The sequence below is a fragment of the Harpia harpyja genome, chromosome 16 (assembly GCF_026419915.1).
Source record: "Harpia harpyja isolate bHarHar1 chromosome 16, bHarHar1 primary haplotype, whole genome shotgun sequence".
Lineage (NCBI taxonomy): Eukaryota > Metazoa > Chordata > Aves > Accipitriformes > Accipitridae > Harpia > Harpia harpyja.
The window spans coordinates 17,977,241-17,995,613 of NC_068955.1; the positions used below are offsets into that span (position 1 = coordinate 17,977,241).

General features: G+C 38.1%; 1 protein-coding gene across 2 annotated transcripts in view; it reads left to right on the forward strand.

The window, feature by feature from the left end:
* Positions 1 to 18,373, forward strand: part of ABCC8 (ATP binding cassette subfamily C member 8) — an 83,836-nt gene that overhangs the window by 2,725 nt on the left and 62,738 nt on the right. For both annotated transcript variants that reach the window (XR_008238710.1, XM_052811046.1), the window contains exons 3-7: positions 1,695 to 1,816; positions 7,482 to 7,648; positions 9,884 to 10,126; positions 10,990 to 11,178; positions 17,296 to 17,460. Coding sequence is in view for 1 of the 2 variants with exons in the window: in XM_052811046.1 (XP_052667006.1) it covers positions 1,695 to 1,816; positions 7,482 to 7,648; positions 9,884 to 10,126; positions 10,990 to 11,178; positions 17,296 to 17,460 (886 nt within the window). In the remaining variant the exon portion in view is untranslated. The remainder of the gene's footprint in view (positions 1 to 1,694; positions 1,817 to 7,481; positions 7,649 to 9,883; positions 10,127 to 10,989; positions 11,179 to 17,295; positions 17,461 to 18,373) is intronic.

An 18,373-nucleotide genomic window follows, 5' to 3' on the forward strand; every position in this document is an offset into this window, starting at 1 on the left:
CAGAGCAAAATCTTCTGCTTTGAGTTTTCTGTTTTATTTTGCTCTTTAGCAATTCCTCTCATTGTATTTATTTGCTATTTAACTTGACTCAGAATGCTGCTGTTAAGTAATAAGTGTCACCTGATGATAATCAAAGCTCCTAGCTATACTGGGGGAGTGCCAACCCACAGTTGTGCCTCCCAAGCACTCGGCAGGCTAGTGAGCGCTCCAGTGAATAAAAGCAGATTTTGAGACTTGGCAGCTTTCTAAGACACAAAAGGGATCATGTTGGTAAGTCCTTTTGACAGCAATTGGGTGCCAAAGGCTTTAGCACCTCAGCAGTAGATGCGGCGCATTGGAGATACAGTTATATAGGGGAATTCCAGCAACTTCTGTCTGTGAAATAAATTTTAAAAAAACCTCCCACTCCTGCAGTGTTACCTACTGAAGCTTAGGCTGTCTGAAGAAATCTGTTCCTATTGCTTGTTCTTCCTTGCTGAGAATTCAGCTCTGATGTACAAAAACCCCTGGCATTACTAGGAGTTCAGAGGCTGAAGAATCTTTTTTGGTTTTGCTGTATACATGTACAACTCATTGTCAACAAGATGAGTTAAGTGTTTATGACACAGGCTGTCAGCATGGCTCCAGCCAGCTCTGCAGAGTTCAGCACTACGTCCATGTGAGGGAGGGCTTTCCTTTCCCAGTACAGGTGCAGGATGTGGTCCTCCTGAGCTCCTATGGATCTGTTAGTCATCTGGGACGTTCTGCTCTGAGACGTGTGATGTCCTGTGATGGTCTCCAGCTCCCTGACAGCACAGCCCCTTTTGTCTCTCCAACGTACACAAAGGGATGCTAATTTATTTTCCATGAGGTTCAGAGGACAAGGTGTGAATTTCCCCAAGTGTTTGTGTCCTGAAGATTTCCTCTTGATGCCTTTTCTCCTGGAGTTGGTTGGGAGACAGAGGAAATTGTACCTCTTAACTCCATTACTTTTGTGAAAGAAAGAAAAGGGGAGGAGGAGAAGATGGCAAGTAGGAGGAAAGAGGTGGGGATGATTCTATCCACCTCTGCACAAACCAACAACGTTGCCCAACAATTCGCATATTCCCAAAGGGCTGTAGTTGGCAGGACCCCCTCCGCTGCTATGTCAAGTGAAGCATCAGGATTTTTTCTTTATAGGACAAAGCTTAAGGGTATATGATTCTGTTACAGGTTTTGTTTGTTGGCTTGCAGTCACTGACAGCAGAACTCGCTGTAAGTAATTCCCATGCTGTGGTGCTGTTCCTTCTCCCAAACTGGAAAAAGAAAATTAAATATTTCTACCAAATGTTTCTGTAGGAAATCTTAAACTGTGCTGTCAGTTGGTCTTACCTACATAGTTTGATGGACAGCTCCCAAACTAGTTTAGCTTAAATTAACTTTTCTCATTTTGGAGCTGAGCTGCTTATCCTAATTTAAACAACATTCCAACTGATTTCAGTAGGAAATAGGAGTACACACGTTTCATTTTCAGCACAGAGGAGGAATCTGAAATTAAACTATGTGATTTAGGAGCATAAATCCAATTGAAAATTGGAGAGCTTTAGATCCATAACTCATTCTAGAAAATCCTACGTCAGGGCTGGGTACAGGATACAATCCATAAATTAAAAGGGAAACATTTAAATAGCTAAGAGGGTTTGATTTTAATAGATGTTCACTTTTTTCTTTTTAAGGGTTTCAGAATCACGCCATTTACACCTGTACATGCCGGCTGGGATGGCATTCTTGGCGGCCATCACATCAGTTGTCTATTACCATAATATCGAAACATCCAATTTCCCAAAGTTGTTAATCGGTACGTCTCACAACTTAGAAGACTCAGAAGTGCGACTGTGGTGCTGTGTGTCTGTTCGTTCTATGACAGGTGATTGCAGTCTCAGTGCTAGCCTGTATGGATAAAGCTACACCTATGTTCTGGTCTGCTGGCTGCCATTACCAGACTCAGTTCTGAGTTGTCCTGAAACAGTTCATTGTTTTCAATGCTTTTAACTTCTAATAGTATTCTGTATGGTGTTCTTGGGGATCCAATGGGCCAAAGGCTTCTCTAGGAAAAACTGGATTTGTGGGAAAAGTAGCACATCAAATTCGTAACTCTAAAAGCTATCCAAATCCCCCTGCTTGAAGCCATCTTCGTGTGTGTGGTCTACTGAAATATGCAGGGAGTCAAGGGAAATTAATGACATCACTGACTTTCATTATGACCCTGGATATATTACTTTGCCTGGTTGTTCTTGCTTCCTGTTCCTCAATCTCCCTTTGTAAACTGCTTTTGAATGGAAAATGCTATGTATAAGAGCTACCTAGTATACTCTATTTTCTGCAAGATTGTAAATGTAGCTAGCTATGGGAAATCTATTACTAGTGACAATCATGCAGTTGGTGATGTGTTCTCCACTGTTTAAGTAGATTGCAGACTGTGGATGTCTATGTGTTTAGTCATCCTGTTAGCTGTTATTTCTTTGGTGGTCCTGGCTCATCAAATTTTGTTTGAGCTGGTTTTCTGTATTAGTAGATCCTGCTAAGGCATGTCTTGTGTCATTGTAGCTCTGTGTATCAAAGTTCTGTTCTAGTTTTTGTCAGGTGGTAAAAAGTCAGTAACAACTGGATTTGAGAAAGCTTTTAAATATTGAAGATTATTTTGAACTGCATGTTGTGTTAAGCGAACATCCTCTTCTGCAGCAGGAGCCTGTAACTCCTGTAAAACAACAACAACAACAAAAGAAAAAAACCTGACCTCATTCCTCTTTAAAAACTTCAGATTCCTATTCAGGCTTGGTAACCTTTATGTCTTCTCATCTGGGACTGCTTTTCTTCTTGTACTCTTCTTTTAAGTAGGATCTTTTTTGTCTTTTATAACCAGGTGCAGTCATTTAGTTACTTTTTTAATAAGTCCACACAGTCTATTTAACACCATCTCACAGTACTAGATGTTGTGTCTCAGGAAAGCATTGCTAGCTGGTTACAATCACCTGTGGAAAGCAAGCAGTGATTTTCTTGGGGTTTTTTTTTTGTTGTGATTTTAGGTGTATAATGCAGTGTTTAATTATTCAGTGTTGCTACCATGTTCCTGCTGTTAAGTCATTGAGAAGGGTAGCACAAATTTACAGCTGGTAGTTGATTACCCATTTTTGTATAATCCCTTCTCTGTAGAGATTTCTCTTATGATAATTTTGTTCAGTATTTAAAGTGTTGATGCTGGATAAGCTCTGGACAATACTTGAATAGTAAACAGTTATACCAATGAATACCAACACTTAAGTAAGTGTTAGTGACACTGAAGGTAGTAATTATGAATTTTCATTTTGCAAGAATTTCCAAGGAATAGGCTCCTTTTAGGAAATCTAATCTTAATAGCTAACTCTCAGGCAAAAAAGAAAATCAGACTACCACAGTCTTTTCCACTTAGTTGGTCTGATTTGAATTTTAATCCAAAGTCTTCACAAGGTGATGGCCTTTGATTTTTATTTTATTTTTAGCTCTGTTTTTCTTTTCATTGTCCTGTGTTTGCAAGAGAACCTAAGAAAGACATTTCTGGAAGTCTCCGTCCTTTATTCTTGACTGCACAAATTTATTGTTATCTAACGGTGAGGATTGTCATCTTTCAGTGTTAATTGCAACTACTCTGTATTGACATCTGGGACTAGGTGGTGATAACTTAGTGCACATTAGCCCAGTATGAGATAGTTAAGTTTTACCTATACTCAGCTATCTATCCACTAGAGTGCAGTGTGGCCATGAAGCAGCTTTCTTTTAGAGCCTAATACAAATGAGGTAAATGGAAACCGTGAGGAAAACTTAAGTTGGTGATAAACTTTTGCTGAGTATGTGAGAAAGGAAACTGAAAGAGGGTTCTTTTTTAGTAAAACATTGTAGAGGAGATGTAATATTACACATGTGCACACAACCAGAGTAAAGTAAATGACCTGATGTGGCATCTTCTACTGCTTCTGAGCATCAGTGAAGTTCCACCTAACTGCAGGGCATCATCTGCCTCAGCTGCTGGATCGATGCCTACACTTGCAAAGAGTTGGTAGCCATATAAAGCAAAGGCTAACATAACCTTATCCAAAATTTACTAAATCCAGTGGGGGAACTCTCATTGATGCAGGGCAGAAGACCCTTAAAGGTCTGTTCATTAATTCTGAATTTTCCAATTCTGTGAACCTTTGAGATGTTTTCTTTTTTTAAAATCTTTTTCACTCTGTACCTTAAGGAAACCAAGTTCATTTGCAGTTCTTCATAAACAAGCAAGAGGCAGATACCATAACAGACCCGGGGATTAGCACATTCCCTTGGGGTATGCAAGACAAGGATGCAAAGTTCCTGTACTGATCCTGCGTTTCAGCTTTATGCTCAGGCTGTTGGCTGTTTTGAAGTAGTTGTTCTTACTATCTCTTATCAAAAAAAGTTGATAAGGTTTCGAATATTTATTCTCTGAAGCTAATGATTGAGTCCAGGCTCCCAGTTGAGTGTCCAAACTATTGGAACACTTTCAACTGGTCTGGATCTTTTTCTCTGTATGGTTTTGCCCTGTAATTATATTTCAACAAACATAGCTTTGCCAGTATAGTGCTGTTTACCAGGGGACTCTGGTAATAATGCTAATTTTGGTGCTTTTTGCATAGTGTTGCAGAATGGGTGCATAACAGCTGTACAGTTTAGCAGGACACATTTTAGAATAGTTTTCTTACTGAATTGGAAAATCTGCTAGCTTTCTCGACGTTCAAAATATGTAACTGAATGGTAGCAGCTGATTGCACTATTTTTTAAGTTAGTTTGTTTTATAGATAAATAAATCTCAGAAATTAAACAGTAGGAGAAAATTATGAAATAACAATAGGACTTTGAGTTTTTAATCTGAAAGGGATAGTAGTATGGGAACACATGGATTTTTTGATTTAAGAAAATTGTCTTTTTCTTTTTTTTTTTTTAACCAATCATAATTACAGGACTGCCTTACCACTTTTGACAGTAATCTAGTTTTCTAATTTAAATTTCTTGTGCCTTGACATTGTAGTTAATTCCCTTGGAATTAGTTTATTGTTTAAAATGGCACTTCCTATTATCGTATAAATATAATGCTTATTGCTTAGTACATAAAATTTCTCTCCAAACAGACACAGGTTAATTAATAAATCCCATCCAGTTAAGTGCATGGTTTTTCATATGTTGGGCTTAATCCAATAAAGGTGTAGACTAGTTTGAGTTCCACATTGCTTGGTTTTCAGTGGTCCAGCGCCAGGCGAGAATCTACACTCTGATGTTGTGGGTTGTGGTAGCTTACGTGGCCCAAGAAAAAGCAAGGTCCTTTAGGCTGCAGGCATCTAGAATAGATTTAAAGCAATCAAGTAAATGAAAGCATGCCTCTGTGGTCTGATTACTAGGCAGTTCAGGCCAGTGGATGTTCTTGGGGATAATTCTAGATAGTCTCAGCCAATATGCACTCACCAGCCAGATGATAAAAACACAGCTTGAAAGGAAGAGCCATAACTATATTTTCCAAGGAACCTTATCTTGAGGGGCCTGTGAACATCTGCCAGATTAGATTATATACAGTTGTATTCAACAAGTACACTTGTTCTTACACTTGTAAGAAGCTAAATAAGTTCAAATGCTTCTAGAAGGTATGACAGTGGGAGTGAGAGGTCAGTTATCACCTGAGAATGTTGCCTTTGGCACTTTCTAATACTTCTTAGATAAAAGATAAATGAATGTTCTAATAAAATAATAATAATTAAAAAGGCCATATAGACCCTTATTTAAATTCTAAATAGGAGAATGGCTCTGCGAGTTCTTATTTCTAATTCTAAGAGCTCTACATAGATACCAGTTGGGTTGGTTGTTTTTTTAGGTGTCCTCTGCTGGTGCAGATTTTCAGCGTGCAATGTTTGTGTAAGTCCTCTTTACTCTGAGAAAGATGCATTTGCAGCCTGTTGTAAGAAGAATGAGACAAAACACAAGGATTGACAGATAAAGGTGGTTAGGAGTAGAACAATGTGGAATGTATTTTTGGATGAAGTGAGATTTTTAGAGCCAGACATATTGCAAATAGGAAGGAATAGTGCCTTAAAGGTAGGAAACAGTCTGAAGCACGATGAGGAGATTAGATTTGATGCAGTATAAATTGGGAAGAAGGTAAGAAGCCTCACGTAGGAAGGCTATAGTTTTATAAGAGGGATTCTGTAAGTATGTGGCTTAAATCCTCTCTGCAACTGCATCAGCCACTAAAATACAATGCTGAAATATCTGACCTCTTAGTGCTTTCTTCTTACAAACTGGCCTATTAATTTTAGAGGAAGATAGACTCTCTTGGCTAATGTCCTAATGCCCAGTACTCCTGTACTGTTCCACTTACTGCTCTCATTTAAATGAGAGTTTTGAAATTGACTTCCATAGAAGCAGGATTGGCAGCCCCAAATCCCATACAGACTCTCTGTGTTGAATTTATTTTTGCTTGGAAAGGGTAGCCCCACAGTACATCCCCACACGGTGCCTCAGGGTAGCTGGAACACCACAGATTGTTTGGAATTTGTGCAAGTTCCTGATGATTATCCATATTTGTAAGTTAGACTTAGAGTTGCTAATGTCTTGGTTGAAGACTTTCTCTGGTGTTGCAGCAAGACACTCAGAAAGCATATCCATGTTTTTCTTGGCAGTTAGAGCACATTCCAGCTGTTGTACCGTGGCAGATACAGCAGCAATGAAAAATTAATGTAAAAGAACATACCCTAGAAGGTATTTCCTTAAGAATGGGGAACAGGAGCTGGCTTATGGTGTGGTGAATGGCATGGAGTGTGTTTCCAAATCACCAGAGCTTACTGCAGGGATTATTTATCTATAACTGACAGTAGCATGAGCACTTTTAGACAAGAAGTTCGGTATAGAACTCTCAAAAGTTAAAGTTGTGCTCTGTGAATGCCAGAACACCCTTTCTTGATGTGCCCGTGTCTCTGCATTATAAATTACATATACGGAATTTGCATTGAACAACAGAGCAGCAGCAGTTTGGAGAAAATATTTTAATATCTGTTCCTGCATATGTCCCAGAAATCTGCAGGGGGAATGAGATCAATTTTCCTTCAAGCCAAATTTGTAGCAGTCTTGTAGCATTAACCAAATTTGAAGAGCGTCATTCACAGCCAACTTCACTTGTGCGGCAGCTCCCTCCCTTGAACTCATTGTGCGGATGCATGTTTACAACAGATGGAAATTTCCTTCAGCAGCCTTCAGTTTGTGAAACTTGACAAATACCACTAAATCTAATAGGAAAGGAATTTGGAGCTAACATTATCTTAATATTTTCATGTTTATGGAGTTGAATTAGGCTTCTGTTTTGACATGAGAAAGGCCACTCTCTGGTTTTACATATTCTTGTTGCATTCTTTCTGAATGAATATTTAATACTGCTATTGCATATTTTTGCAACTGTGGAGCTGATTAACTTTTTTTTTTCCCTACAGCATTGCTGTTCTACTGGACTTTAGCTTTCATAACTAAAACCATCAAATTTGTAAAGTTCTGTGATAATGGGGTTGGATTTTCTCAGCTTCGATTTTGCCTCACAGGACTCCTGGTTGTTCTCTATGGAATGCTACTAGCTGTAGAAATCAATGTCATCAGGGTGAGGGTAAGTTAGTATCATAAGAGTCGTCTTCTGTGTTTTTTGTTGTTTTGGGTTTTGGGGTTTTTTTATTGCCCTTTCTGGGTACTTAGTATGAAATGCATTTTGAAAGGAGAGAGAAAAATCCAGTTAGAAATTGAAATATATTTGAGAATCGAAGTTAATCAAATTTTGTTAGGTGAGATGAATCCATAATTTCAAAAAATGCCAGACTCCACTGTAGTTAAATTAAGATGAATTTCATCTCTTCAAGGTTGTTTTAAAAATGTCTATTATGATTCACAGTTTCTGATGCAAGGAAAGACTGGGTGAAAGGAGTTGTCTGCTCTATCAGAGAATATCTTAAACACACAAATAATATCTCTCATTTTCCAGGAGGCAATCACAATAAGTGATTTACTGGGGCAGCTGAGGTTGCTATCTAGCCTCCCAGCTATATATATATATTTTTTTTTTTTTTTCCCCTCCGCGGTGTCTGCAGTCGTAATCCAAACTGAGAGATGGTTTTGAAGACTGCTGGATAGATAAATGCCAAAGTTCTTCCCTTCACCTGTCCCACACTTAACTGTGTGCACAAATTAAACTTAGTCTCAGGAAGGAAAGAAACTTTTCCACATAAATTTTCTTGCTGTTTCCCTCACATTAGTATGTGAACTCTTTCCAGTAATGCTTTCAGCAATGAGAGTTGCGTCTACCATGTATTTGTTCTTTTGTGGTTTTCTTGGGGGATTTTGTGTGTCTGTATGTTTATTTGATAACTTAGGACAAAAGTATGTCTAAAAGCAGCCTTTTCAGTAACATCTTTGAAAGAAAGAGGAATAAAAACCTCAATGCGGGACATTCAGTATTTATATAAATGAAAAACAGTGGCTTGGCTTGTGGGAAAAGTAAAATTCAAATGTGACATCAGAGACACTTGCTAATGAACCTCCTCATAATAGAACTGCATAATTAAATGAGATTTAATCACTGTGGAATTATAGGTCACAAAGAAGAATAAAAAATGGTCACTGCCTATTGTAATCTTTTTTATGTTGTATTTATTTGGGTTTAATTATTAAAAGATGTCATTGCTACATAGAATGAACTAGCCAGCAGTATGGATTTCTTTACTGCCTATTGTGTCAGTGGGAGAGTTTGGACAGCCAGGCTTGTTGCTGCAGCTGCTGAAGGGGAGGGGATTGGGGTGCATGGACAGTTGGCCACCGCTGAGGAGGAGGAGGGGTGGGGGTTGGGGGGGTAGAAAAAGAAAATAAAACTAAGGGGTGAGGCCTCTATGCTAGCAGAAACAGCAGACCTTGCCCTCACCTTTTTTCTCCTGCATTCCCCCTTCTTCTTCCAGAAGACAGAAGATTGACTTGTTTGATTTTCAGTCCCAGCTGTACCTTCTCCCTTCCTTCCGCCGTTCCCATTGTTCCTCTAGATGGCCTTTCCCAACCCCATCACCATTTTTTCTAGGATCTGTGAATTATTTCTCCAACTATGGTTGGAGAAAAGATAGTAGTGAAGCATATCCAGAAATCCTACTAAGTTTAATAGGATTTAGGTAGTCATGAGTAGAGATTGAATGAAATATGTGATTGAGTACTTCTCAGAAAGGAAAGGTGTATTTTTAAGAGGCTTGGCTTTTCATTCCCAAAAATAAGCGATGTCTGAAAAAGTTTTGTCTTGACAAGAGGAAATCATCAGCAGTCTGCCCTCTCTCTTTTGATACTTAAGCCAATGAAAACATTTGTTGGTGCCATATGCACTCTCTAGTTCGGTGGTTTCCCAGACCCATTGAGGACAGCACAGGTAACTCTGTGTTCTGAGCTAACTAAATGCGAGGCAGTATGGTATGGAAGATGAATCGCTGTGATAGCCTCAGGGCTGTGCCTAAGCTAGTGCATCCCATGTTGCACTGTCTGGAACTCAGAGAGAGAGGCTGGGACTGTACTATTTGAAATATAAGGTAAGTATTTTTTTCTACAAGTATGCAAATTTGTACCCCGTAAATAAAGTAACAGTGAATGTTTAGGATGATTTATTTCTAGACTGGATGCCTCTGATTTTACTCAGTACCTGAGGAAACTGGATTGCTGTATTGGTTGAATTTGAATACCCAAGTTCCTTGAGTACTTTTGAGAAACCAAGACTGATTCATTGATTATCTGCAACATCCTTTACCTCTTATCTATTCTTTGTGGACTTTTATTTTGTATGCATTTAGTGTGATTCTTTTGGTATTTGTCTGAATTTCAGAGGTATGTTTTCTTCAAAACTCCTAAAGAAGTTAAACCTCCTGAGGATCTCCAGGACCTTGGCGTTCGATTCTTACAGCCATTTGTGAATCTGTTATCCAAAGGAACATACTGGTGGATGAATACATTCATCAAGACTGCCCACAAAAAACCAATAGACTTGAAAACCATAGGCAAGCTTCCCATTGCGATGAGAGCTCTGACCAATTACATTCGCCTCAATGAGGCCTTTGAAGCACAGAAGGTATGCAAAGCATGGAATTATGTCCCTCTGCTTGCTCAGTGCTTGTGTTTTTCATTACTTTTTGTGCTGTAAGCATGATATAAAATTACATAAACAGACATGATGCAAATGAAGTATCCATTAGCATAGCTTTCCATATACAGAGAGATCACATACTCAGTTTTACCTCATACAAATAATGAAATTTCTCTACCAAAACATGCATATCAAACACATTACTGGTTAAATGCGTGTAAAGCCAAATGGCCTCTGTTTTGATGTGGGAAGTAATTACAGACTGTATTCACTGAACACCATTATCATTCTTCCTAATAAGACCCTGGAATCATTCAACTGCAGAGTCAATATTAATGAGGCCTCACAGGACTATTTTTTCCATGTTATTTCAGTTACAGTTTGTCTGTAGGAGAATTCAGGGCTGAAACTACCTCAACTCAAATTGACTCCCTGGTGGGAGCTGAGTGTAATCAGGATTTTAAGAGAAGTCTTTTGCATCCTGTCTAAAAAGAGTGGAGGTTTCCAGTCTCTATGTTCACAGGGAAAAAAAAAAAACCTGTCAGTTCCCTCCCTCTTTTTTCTTTCTCCCCCAGCAAACCACAAACACCACACTTATTTGATCCCTATTAAGGGTAGGGAAGAAATCATGGTTCTTTTTGTGAAGTGGAGGAGAGTACAAATTAATGCTTTGTTCTGACTCTATAAGAACAAATGAAACAATAATTGTAGTTCCTGTGCTTTTCTAGCTGAAAGATTGCAACTGGTTGTCAATGAATTAAAGCAGGGATAAAAATACCAATAATTTATCAGACCTGAGGTTAATGTATAACATAATCCTTACTAATTTTTTTTTTTTTTCTGAACAGAACAGAAGGTCATCATCTCCACAAGGATCCAGATCAATTTGGCGTGCTCTCTGCTGTGCTTTTGGAAGACCCTTACTTCTCAGTAGCACATTCCGTATTCTGGCTGACTTGCTTGGATTTGCTGGTCCGCTCTGCATCTCTGGGATTGTTCACAATGTTGGAAAAGGAAATAACACCATCCGCCCACAGGTACTGTCAAAATTTCATAAAAATAGAGGAGTCAAAAAAGTAATGCTATGACTATGTATTATTTGGCCTCAGTAAAGAAAGTGACTCTGCAATGTATTTGTGAATGTTAGAAATGACAGTATGTATGTACTGCCTATTACCCACTTTTATACCTTGATGGGGAGCAAAACACATTACCCACACATCTAGTCAGGCTTGCATTCTGGAAAATAACCTCATTCAAGACAATGGTGAAGCATATCCAGAATCCTACTAGTATCATAAGGATTTTAGGTACAGTCTTGATTAAAGATTGATCCAAGTATGTGGCCAAGTGCTTTTTGGAAAGGAAAAAGTGTGGTTTTAATAGGCTTGGCTTTTCATTTCCAAAAATGAGTGATGTCTAAGAGGATTAAAGCAGGCTTTTGTCATCACAATAAAATGCCAAGTAATTTAACTGTGACAAAGAATTTCCACTAGGCTCTTTGGGGAGATTGGTTTTGAAAGATCAACTGAAACATATTTTTAAGGGATGCTACTTAAACGAATGTTCCCCAAGAAGAAACAGATGTACTTCTTGATTAACTAAAGAAACAAAAAAAAAAAGACAGACTCAGGAAGCATCACTTTTAAGGTGAGGTCACTCAGGCTGGATTTCTATGAGAAAGATCAGTTTATTTCTGCAGCTCACTTATTGTTTGATATAGACTTTATTTCCAAAGTCCGTTGACACTAACGGAAATATACCCATTCATTCAAGTACACTTTGGATTAGGTCCACTGTAAATATTTAAATACATCAGATGCATTGCAGAGAATTTAACAAAGGCCTCAGGCTAAAATTAATTGTTTATCCATTTTGCAATCCTTATCCCAATATTTGGAAACTCTAATGTAGCAAGTAGATTCAATGGAAACCAGTTAAAGCAGGAAATGAAAAAATTAAGACTATAGGGCTGTGTTGCAGCAAAGTACTGTGGGAGCTTTTGAGCTCTGCTTCTTGATAATTTGTTTGGAATACTGTTTCAGCTGAAATTATAACAAAACACAATTTACAGATTATCCTATTTAATTTTCCTATTAAAGTGTCAGCTAGTGCTTCTCTGTGGAAAAAGCTCAGGTCTGGTCCAGATAAACCCTACATGGCCTCATCCAGCATTGACATCCTCACCATATGTAGCAAAGTGGTAGCCTCATCATTGTTGTCATTTATACTGTTTGGGGATTACCTAACAGCAAGATTCACTGATGGTGACAGTCCATGGGTGACACTTACGGGTGTATATTTACCTTTGCTAAAAGGTCTCCAAGAGGCTTTTCCTTCTGTTTTGACCTGATTTGCACACATTCTTTTTCTGTTAAGAGGCTAATTACCTTTACATTTGAAAATTGCTTTTGCTGGATTAGGTGAAATATCTTTCTAAAATGTATGAAGGCTTTCTATTCAAACCATCTGTAAAAAGATGGAGGTGTTCAGGAAAACTCCCACATGTATACACATACCTAGCCAACTAGGTCTACTTTGGGAAAAAAACCACCAGCTCTACTACTAGGAATGTTACATCCTTACTTGTAATGAGTCAAGAAAGGAGAACCTTGCCTTATTAATTGTTTGCTCCGGAGAGCTGCATAGGTGTGAGAAACAAGCCTCCTAAAACACTGTCTTATGAAGGTAAAGATAAGTTGGGGGGAGACGTTGTTTGTGTCTGTTGTGCTGCTGAGTTTGAGGGCATTGGAAAGAATTGCCATATGGTGGGACAGAATTGGATAAGCAAAGTAAACTGAGTACAGTGGAGAGTGTCTTTTACCCATTCCTTAAAGTGACATTTCTTCATTTTAAATAGATTAGATTGAGGAGATGTTGTAATGGCTCAACTGTATGTTTCAAACAGAAATTCTGTTTGTGAAACTGAAAGCAAAGAGATAGATCCTAAAATACAATATTTGCTCTATTCTTCAGGCCCTTTGTCACAAAGATAAACTACCATGGAGCTAGAACTCTGAGATCACGTGGGCGTCATGGGCAGTATTAACTGCTTTAGTTAGTGCTGCGGTTAGAGCGCAACAGCATCTTAAATTCTGTCACACTCTTGTATATAAATATATATGTATGTTTATTTATAACTCCAGTATCAATATTTATGGCCATCCCTGAACATGAATTTCTCTGAGGGTTAGAGCCTACTGGCACTTCTAAAAAGTGGTATTATCCTGAAATCATCAGGAAGGGGGGGACGCTGAACGTCCCCAAAGCGATTTCTGAAAATAAAACATCTAATTAGTTCATCAGCTTCTCAAACAAGGTTATTTGCCTTATATGCAAAAAGTTCAGTAGATGTTCAGTTACTTCTTTGTGTTTCCTGCAGGCTGACAAGTGTACTTAAACAACTATTGCAGTTTAAACACACAGATGCACAGTGACTTTGTAAACCATAATGGCCTGATAATGCATCTGAGACTTGGCAAATATCTTGGTGCTTTCGCTGTCTGTGTGTGATGTTTATGTATATATGTTTAAGTCCTCATTTTCTCTCAAGTGACTACTAGAAGACACAACAAGAATATTCATCTCGCTTTTCCTCCTTGTTTATCTATTATACAGTGTTTTGATGTGAATCAACACTGCACCAAAATCTCATTGCTAGAAAAGTGAGATTTGTCAAAACATGATTGTGTAAAAAATGATATTCTTTTAAATACAGTAAAAAGTGGTATTAGCTGCAGTAATTAGCAGTACTAGCCAGGTGTATCTGTAGGACAGCATTGAAATTGTGCTGCTTCTGTTACTGCCTTTGATATAATATAGCACGACCTGTAACCTTCATGGCTCACGATAGTGATAATGCTCTAGCCTTTCTCTTTGCTGTCACGTTAGTAGCTTTGACAATCACGATCTCCCAGTGTCACAGACTTGTATGTTCTAGCTTTGCCTTTGTAAGAAGCTTTTTTTAGTTTTTAATGTATTACAGAGATGCCACTTTTTCCTGGATGTCACCCTGTATTGAAATAAAAAGAAATCCCAGTGACGAACTGCTAAAATAATAGCTGACCTGAGGAAGGGTAACTCAAAGGAAAGATTTTCACTGTTGCAAGTTAACAAGATATGTCTGAAATGAAAACATCACAAATGTACATGATCCAGTTTTTCCCCAAATGTGCTTTTTCTTTCTTTTTTTTTTTTAAACCACCATGTTTTGCAGTTATATACTGTTTTGCATTCTCTTTTGTATTTGAGTATATAAACAGTGCACAAGAAACAATAGGTGGCTCTTAAACTTGTACAGTTGAGCAGCAGGGGCAGTTCTTCCACCTTCCATGTGCCTAATGCTTATATTTAAGAGTCAGATAAATTGGATGCATCTAATTGGCCATGGACTTGGCCAATTTGTGAATTTCTCTTTTCTTTTCCACTCTCAAGGCCTTAGAGGTAGCATGGGAGGAGACTTGGTTGTACTTGTAATTTTCCAGACCTGTGGTACATTTTTTAAAGTTTCCAGGCTAAATGTAGAGCCTTGAATCTTCCTTCTTATTCTACAGAGTTACAGCAAGAATAAATTTACAACCACAGTTACATCTTGCAAGGGTCGAAGACAAGTTAACTTGATTTGAAAAGCTGAACTTGCAAGACTGTAAATAATCTGGAAGAGAGGCTCACTTTTACTGTACCGTAGACTTTTTGTCGTATATAATGCTGCTGTAGCCTATTTGAATTACTGTGGAATAAGTAATAATTTAGGGCTTAAAATCCCTTTGAGTTACAAATAACTAAAACAGTAGTTAACTGTCTATCTGAACATAATTGCTGATGTGTACCATAATTGTTCAGAGTTTTGCACTTGATACAGGTTTAAAGAAACAAGTATGCCCAGTGAAGGCTAATTCCTTATTTAGTTCAGTGGCCCTACAGACTGCAGACATGTTTATGTGCATCAAATCTGGCTGAAGTCAAAGTACCTAGCTGAATTGGAAAATATTATCATCTAACAATTTATCTTTGAGAGCAAGAAATAAATTATTGAATAAAATAGGTTTTATTCCCTGTTTTCAAAGCATAAAGCTCAGCACTGTTCAGTGTCAGTGAGGGAAATTTTCCATGTTCTTGTAAGTTCTTGCACTGTATACATACATAAAAGTAGTATATGACTATCAAGATGCCTCCTTATGGAAATAAGGAACATTTGCATGAACAAAGATTTACAGGATTGGAATCACAATTACTTGCTTTTCTTTGTGTCCAGCCTTGGTCTGAATCTGAGTAGCTTGTAACAGATGCCACATAAGTGGGAAAAGGGGGTAAACCTAAGAAATCCACACATGTCCATCTGTGTTACATAGTAGACAAAAGTCCTTTGACAGCTGCTTAGTTTGGCCAATGTAAGAGTTCCACAATTCATTTGGAAGTGATCAGATATGGATAATGACTCTTTGGTGTTGATGAATGACCTTCCAGGCACCTCAACAGACGGTTAAACAGTTGTGTGGACAGATCAGACTAGTTTCCTCTCACGAGAAGGAATATTGCTTTGTGAGGTGGGAGGCACTGTGTCAGGAAACTTGTATTGGATGTGTTCTTGTATGTGCTCTTCTCATGGAGTAATACAAAGGATCCTTTCAAAAACTGTTTTGCTCATCATCTTGTTTACTTGTTTGCAAAGGTAAGCATACATTTCTCTGCTTTTAAGCTTATAAATTACCCTACTGATGTCAAAGGGATAGATAGTGTGCCTACTAGAGGAATGGCAGGAGCAGTTGTGAATGTCAAAAGATGGAGTAAAAAGAGATGGAAAAAATACCCCAAGACTTTGGTTCCTCAAGAAGGTGAAGTGACCTATTGGGTCACCACTGCTGAAAGGACTTGCTCTTCCTCCTTTCACATTCCTTGTCATCCCTGCTCCTGTTCTCTCCTTTGCTCTAGCTCTGGCACCGACTGGACACTTTTGTGGTCTGATTTGGCCCATTAAATGAAAAGTAGCAGATTTTTTTTCCTGGGCTAATTTTCTTTTGTCAGTGATTTGAATTGGCTCAGGAAGAGATCCAATTAGCTCCCAAACGAATGCATAGGAAGCGACAGAAACATGCAGGTTGGAGCAACCCAGGTGCAATTAGAGGTAGGGAGAAGTTTGTTCCGCTTTCAGCCGGCTCAGCCTCATCTTAAAAAAGCACTGCTTTAAAAACTGAGTTTAGCCTCTGTATTAACTTGTCATGTGGGGTTTCTATAAACAGTTAACTGCAAGGTGCAGATCAGATCTAAGAAAATGTACAGACAGTGAGAGTTTGTGAAATATAGTTCAAGTATTATAGTGGTCTTGAAAACATCAACAGCAAAGAAACTATGTAGGCAAGAAGAAATGTGCTGAGCAAGGAATACAGCCAGAGTGTAGATGACAAGAAGCCCTCTGAGAGGGAAATGAAAGAGATCTCTTCCTAATTTTGCCTTCAATGGCAGCATTAGCCAGCAGTCAAAGTTTTGAAGGAGCCGAGGGGAGAAAGAGGAAGGCAGAGACATTTTAGTTTCAGAAGGCTTCCCAAGGTGAGCCAGCCTCTTGGCTAGTTGTGGCAGCAAAGGTGTCTGCTTGTTAAATATGATCCAGAATAAATGCACTGCTTTCCTAGTAAGCTATCGACATGCTTCAGAATGCACTTTGGTGATCTCATGAACTTGCTAGGAGGTAATGACCATAAATAAAAATGCTGAACAAGATGCTGCAAACCAAAATAATGTGGGTAGTTCCAGGAGTTGGAAGGATGTGGTTTTGGCAAATTTGTGAAGGTCATTTTAGTGTTCAGTAACATGAGGTGCTAAAATAAGGAGACTAAATTCTCTGAAAGGATGTTAACTAGTCCTTTCCAACGATGGGCAGTGCACATCTTTTAGCAAATGACCATACGCAGTTACTTAGTGTCCTAGAGTTTTGGAAGGATATCAGAAATCCTATAAATGTCATTCTGCATTTAAATAAAGCTTACTGAGTTGGCACATTATATGACTCTTTCTTTGAATTAATAAACTGTGAGGTTTCAGATAAGGTTGGGTGCATTTTCAAAGTCATAACTGTGGTTATCTCTGCTTATTAATTATGCAAAACCAGTAATTAAATTACCATTGCACCTGATTTCTAACTTTCTTTTTTTTTATAGACTAAAATTCTGGGTGTTTTCTTTATTTCGTCTCAAGAGTTCCTGTCCAATGCTTATGTTTTGGCTGTACTCTTATTTTTTGCTCTTCTATTGCAAAGGACGTTTCTCCAAGCATCATATTATGTTGCTATTGAAACAGGGATCAACTTGAGAGGTGCAATACAGGTAGCCAATATATTATTAATTAACCTATTTTCATACAGTCATGTGTATTCCTAAATACAAATTTTAATTATAGTCGTTAAATTCTGAAACGGGTCTCTCCTGAAATGTATTGAATGTAACCATTGTCGTTAAAGATTGTGTTAACTTAGACCTGCATTCTCCTTCCTCTGCATCTTATTTAATGATTTTATATAAACATTTATTTGTAATATCTAATGCTGTATTTCTTCTAACCTTTGAGCATAAATTTGCTCTCAGTAAAACTGAATGTAACTTTTGAAAGAATTTAGGTTGTGAACTACACCTTTCCTATCTCAAAGGCGCATTTTTGTAACTTCCCATGCAAATAATACAGCTTTAAAATGTCTTGTAAGTATACTTTGGACAAAAGGATAAGTTGTATTCCCAGTGCATGGAGTAGTGTCTTATTCCATTGGTCAAGCCACAAAAATCTGCTAGGCATTGTGGAGTCTGTAATTACTGAACATAAGTAAGACTGGTAAAATGGAGTCCATAGTCATTGTATAACTGTGAACAGCAGATCAAAGTTTTATGTAGTATACAAAGGTCTGTGCCTGGAAATGAGAGAATTAGGTGTAAGATTACAAGGCGATATTGCCAAGTGCACTGGCTGAAACCTACCCTCTGCCAGCTTGAAAGCCAGCCTTATAAGTTACACTATTTATCCACAGAATTACATTGATCCTGTGAGAGTCTGAGAGATAGATGGATGCTTTTAATAGCAGCATAATTGTTTAATCCTCTTTTGATCTTACACTTGGAGGCACTTGTCAGCTGCCAGACTTCTGGATTCCACCCATTGGTTTTCCCTTATTAGAGTGAAGTAGAAAATTCCTAAAGAAATAAAAATTTGACCCAAAATATATATAAAAAAATTGCATGCATTGTGTCA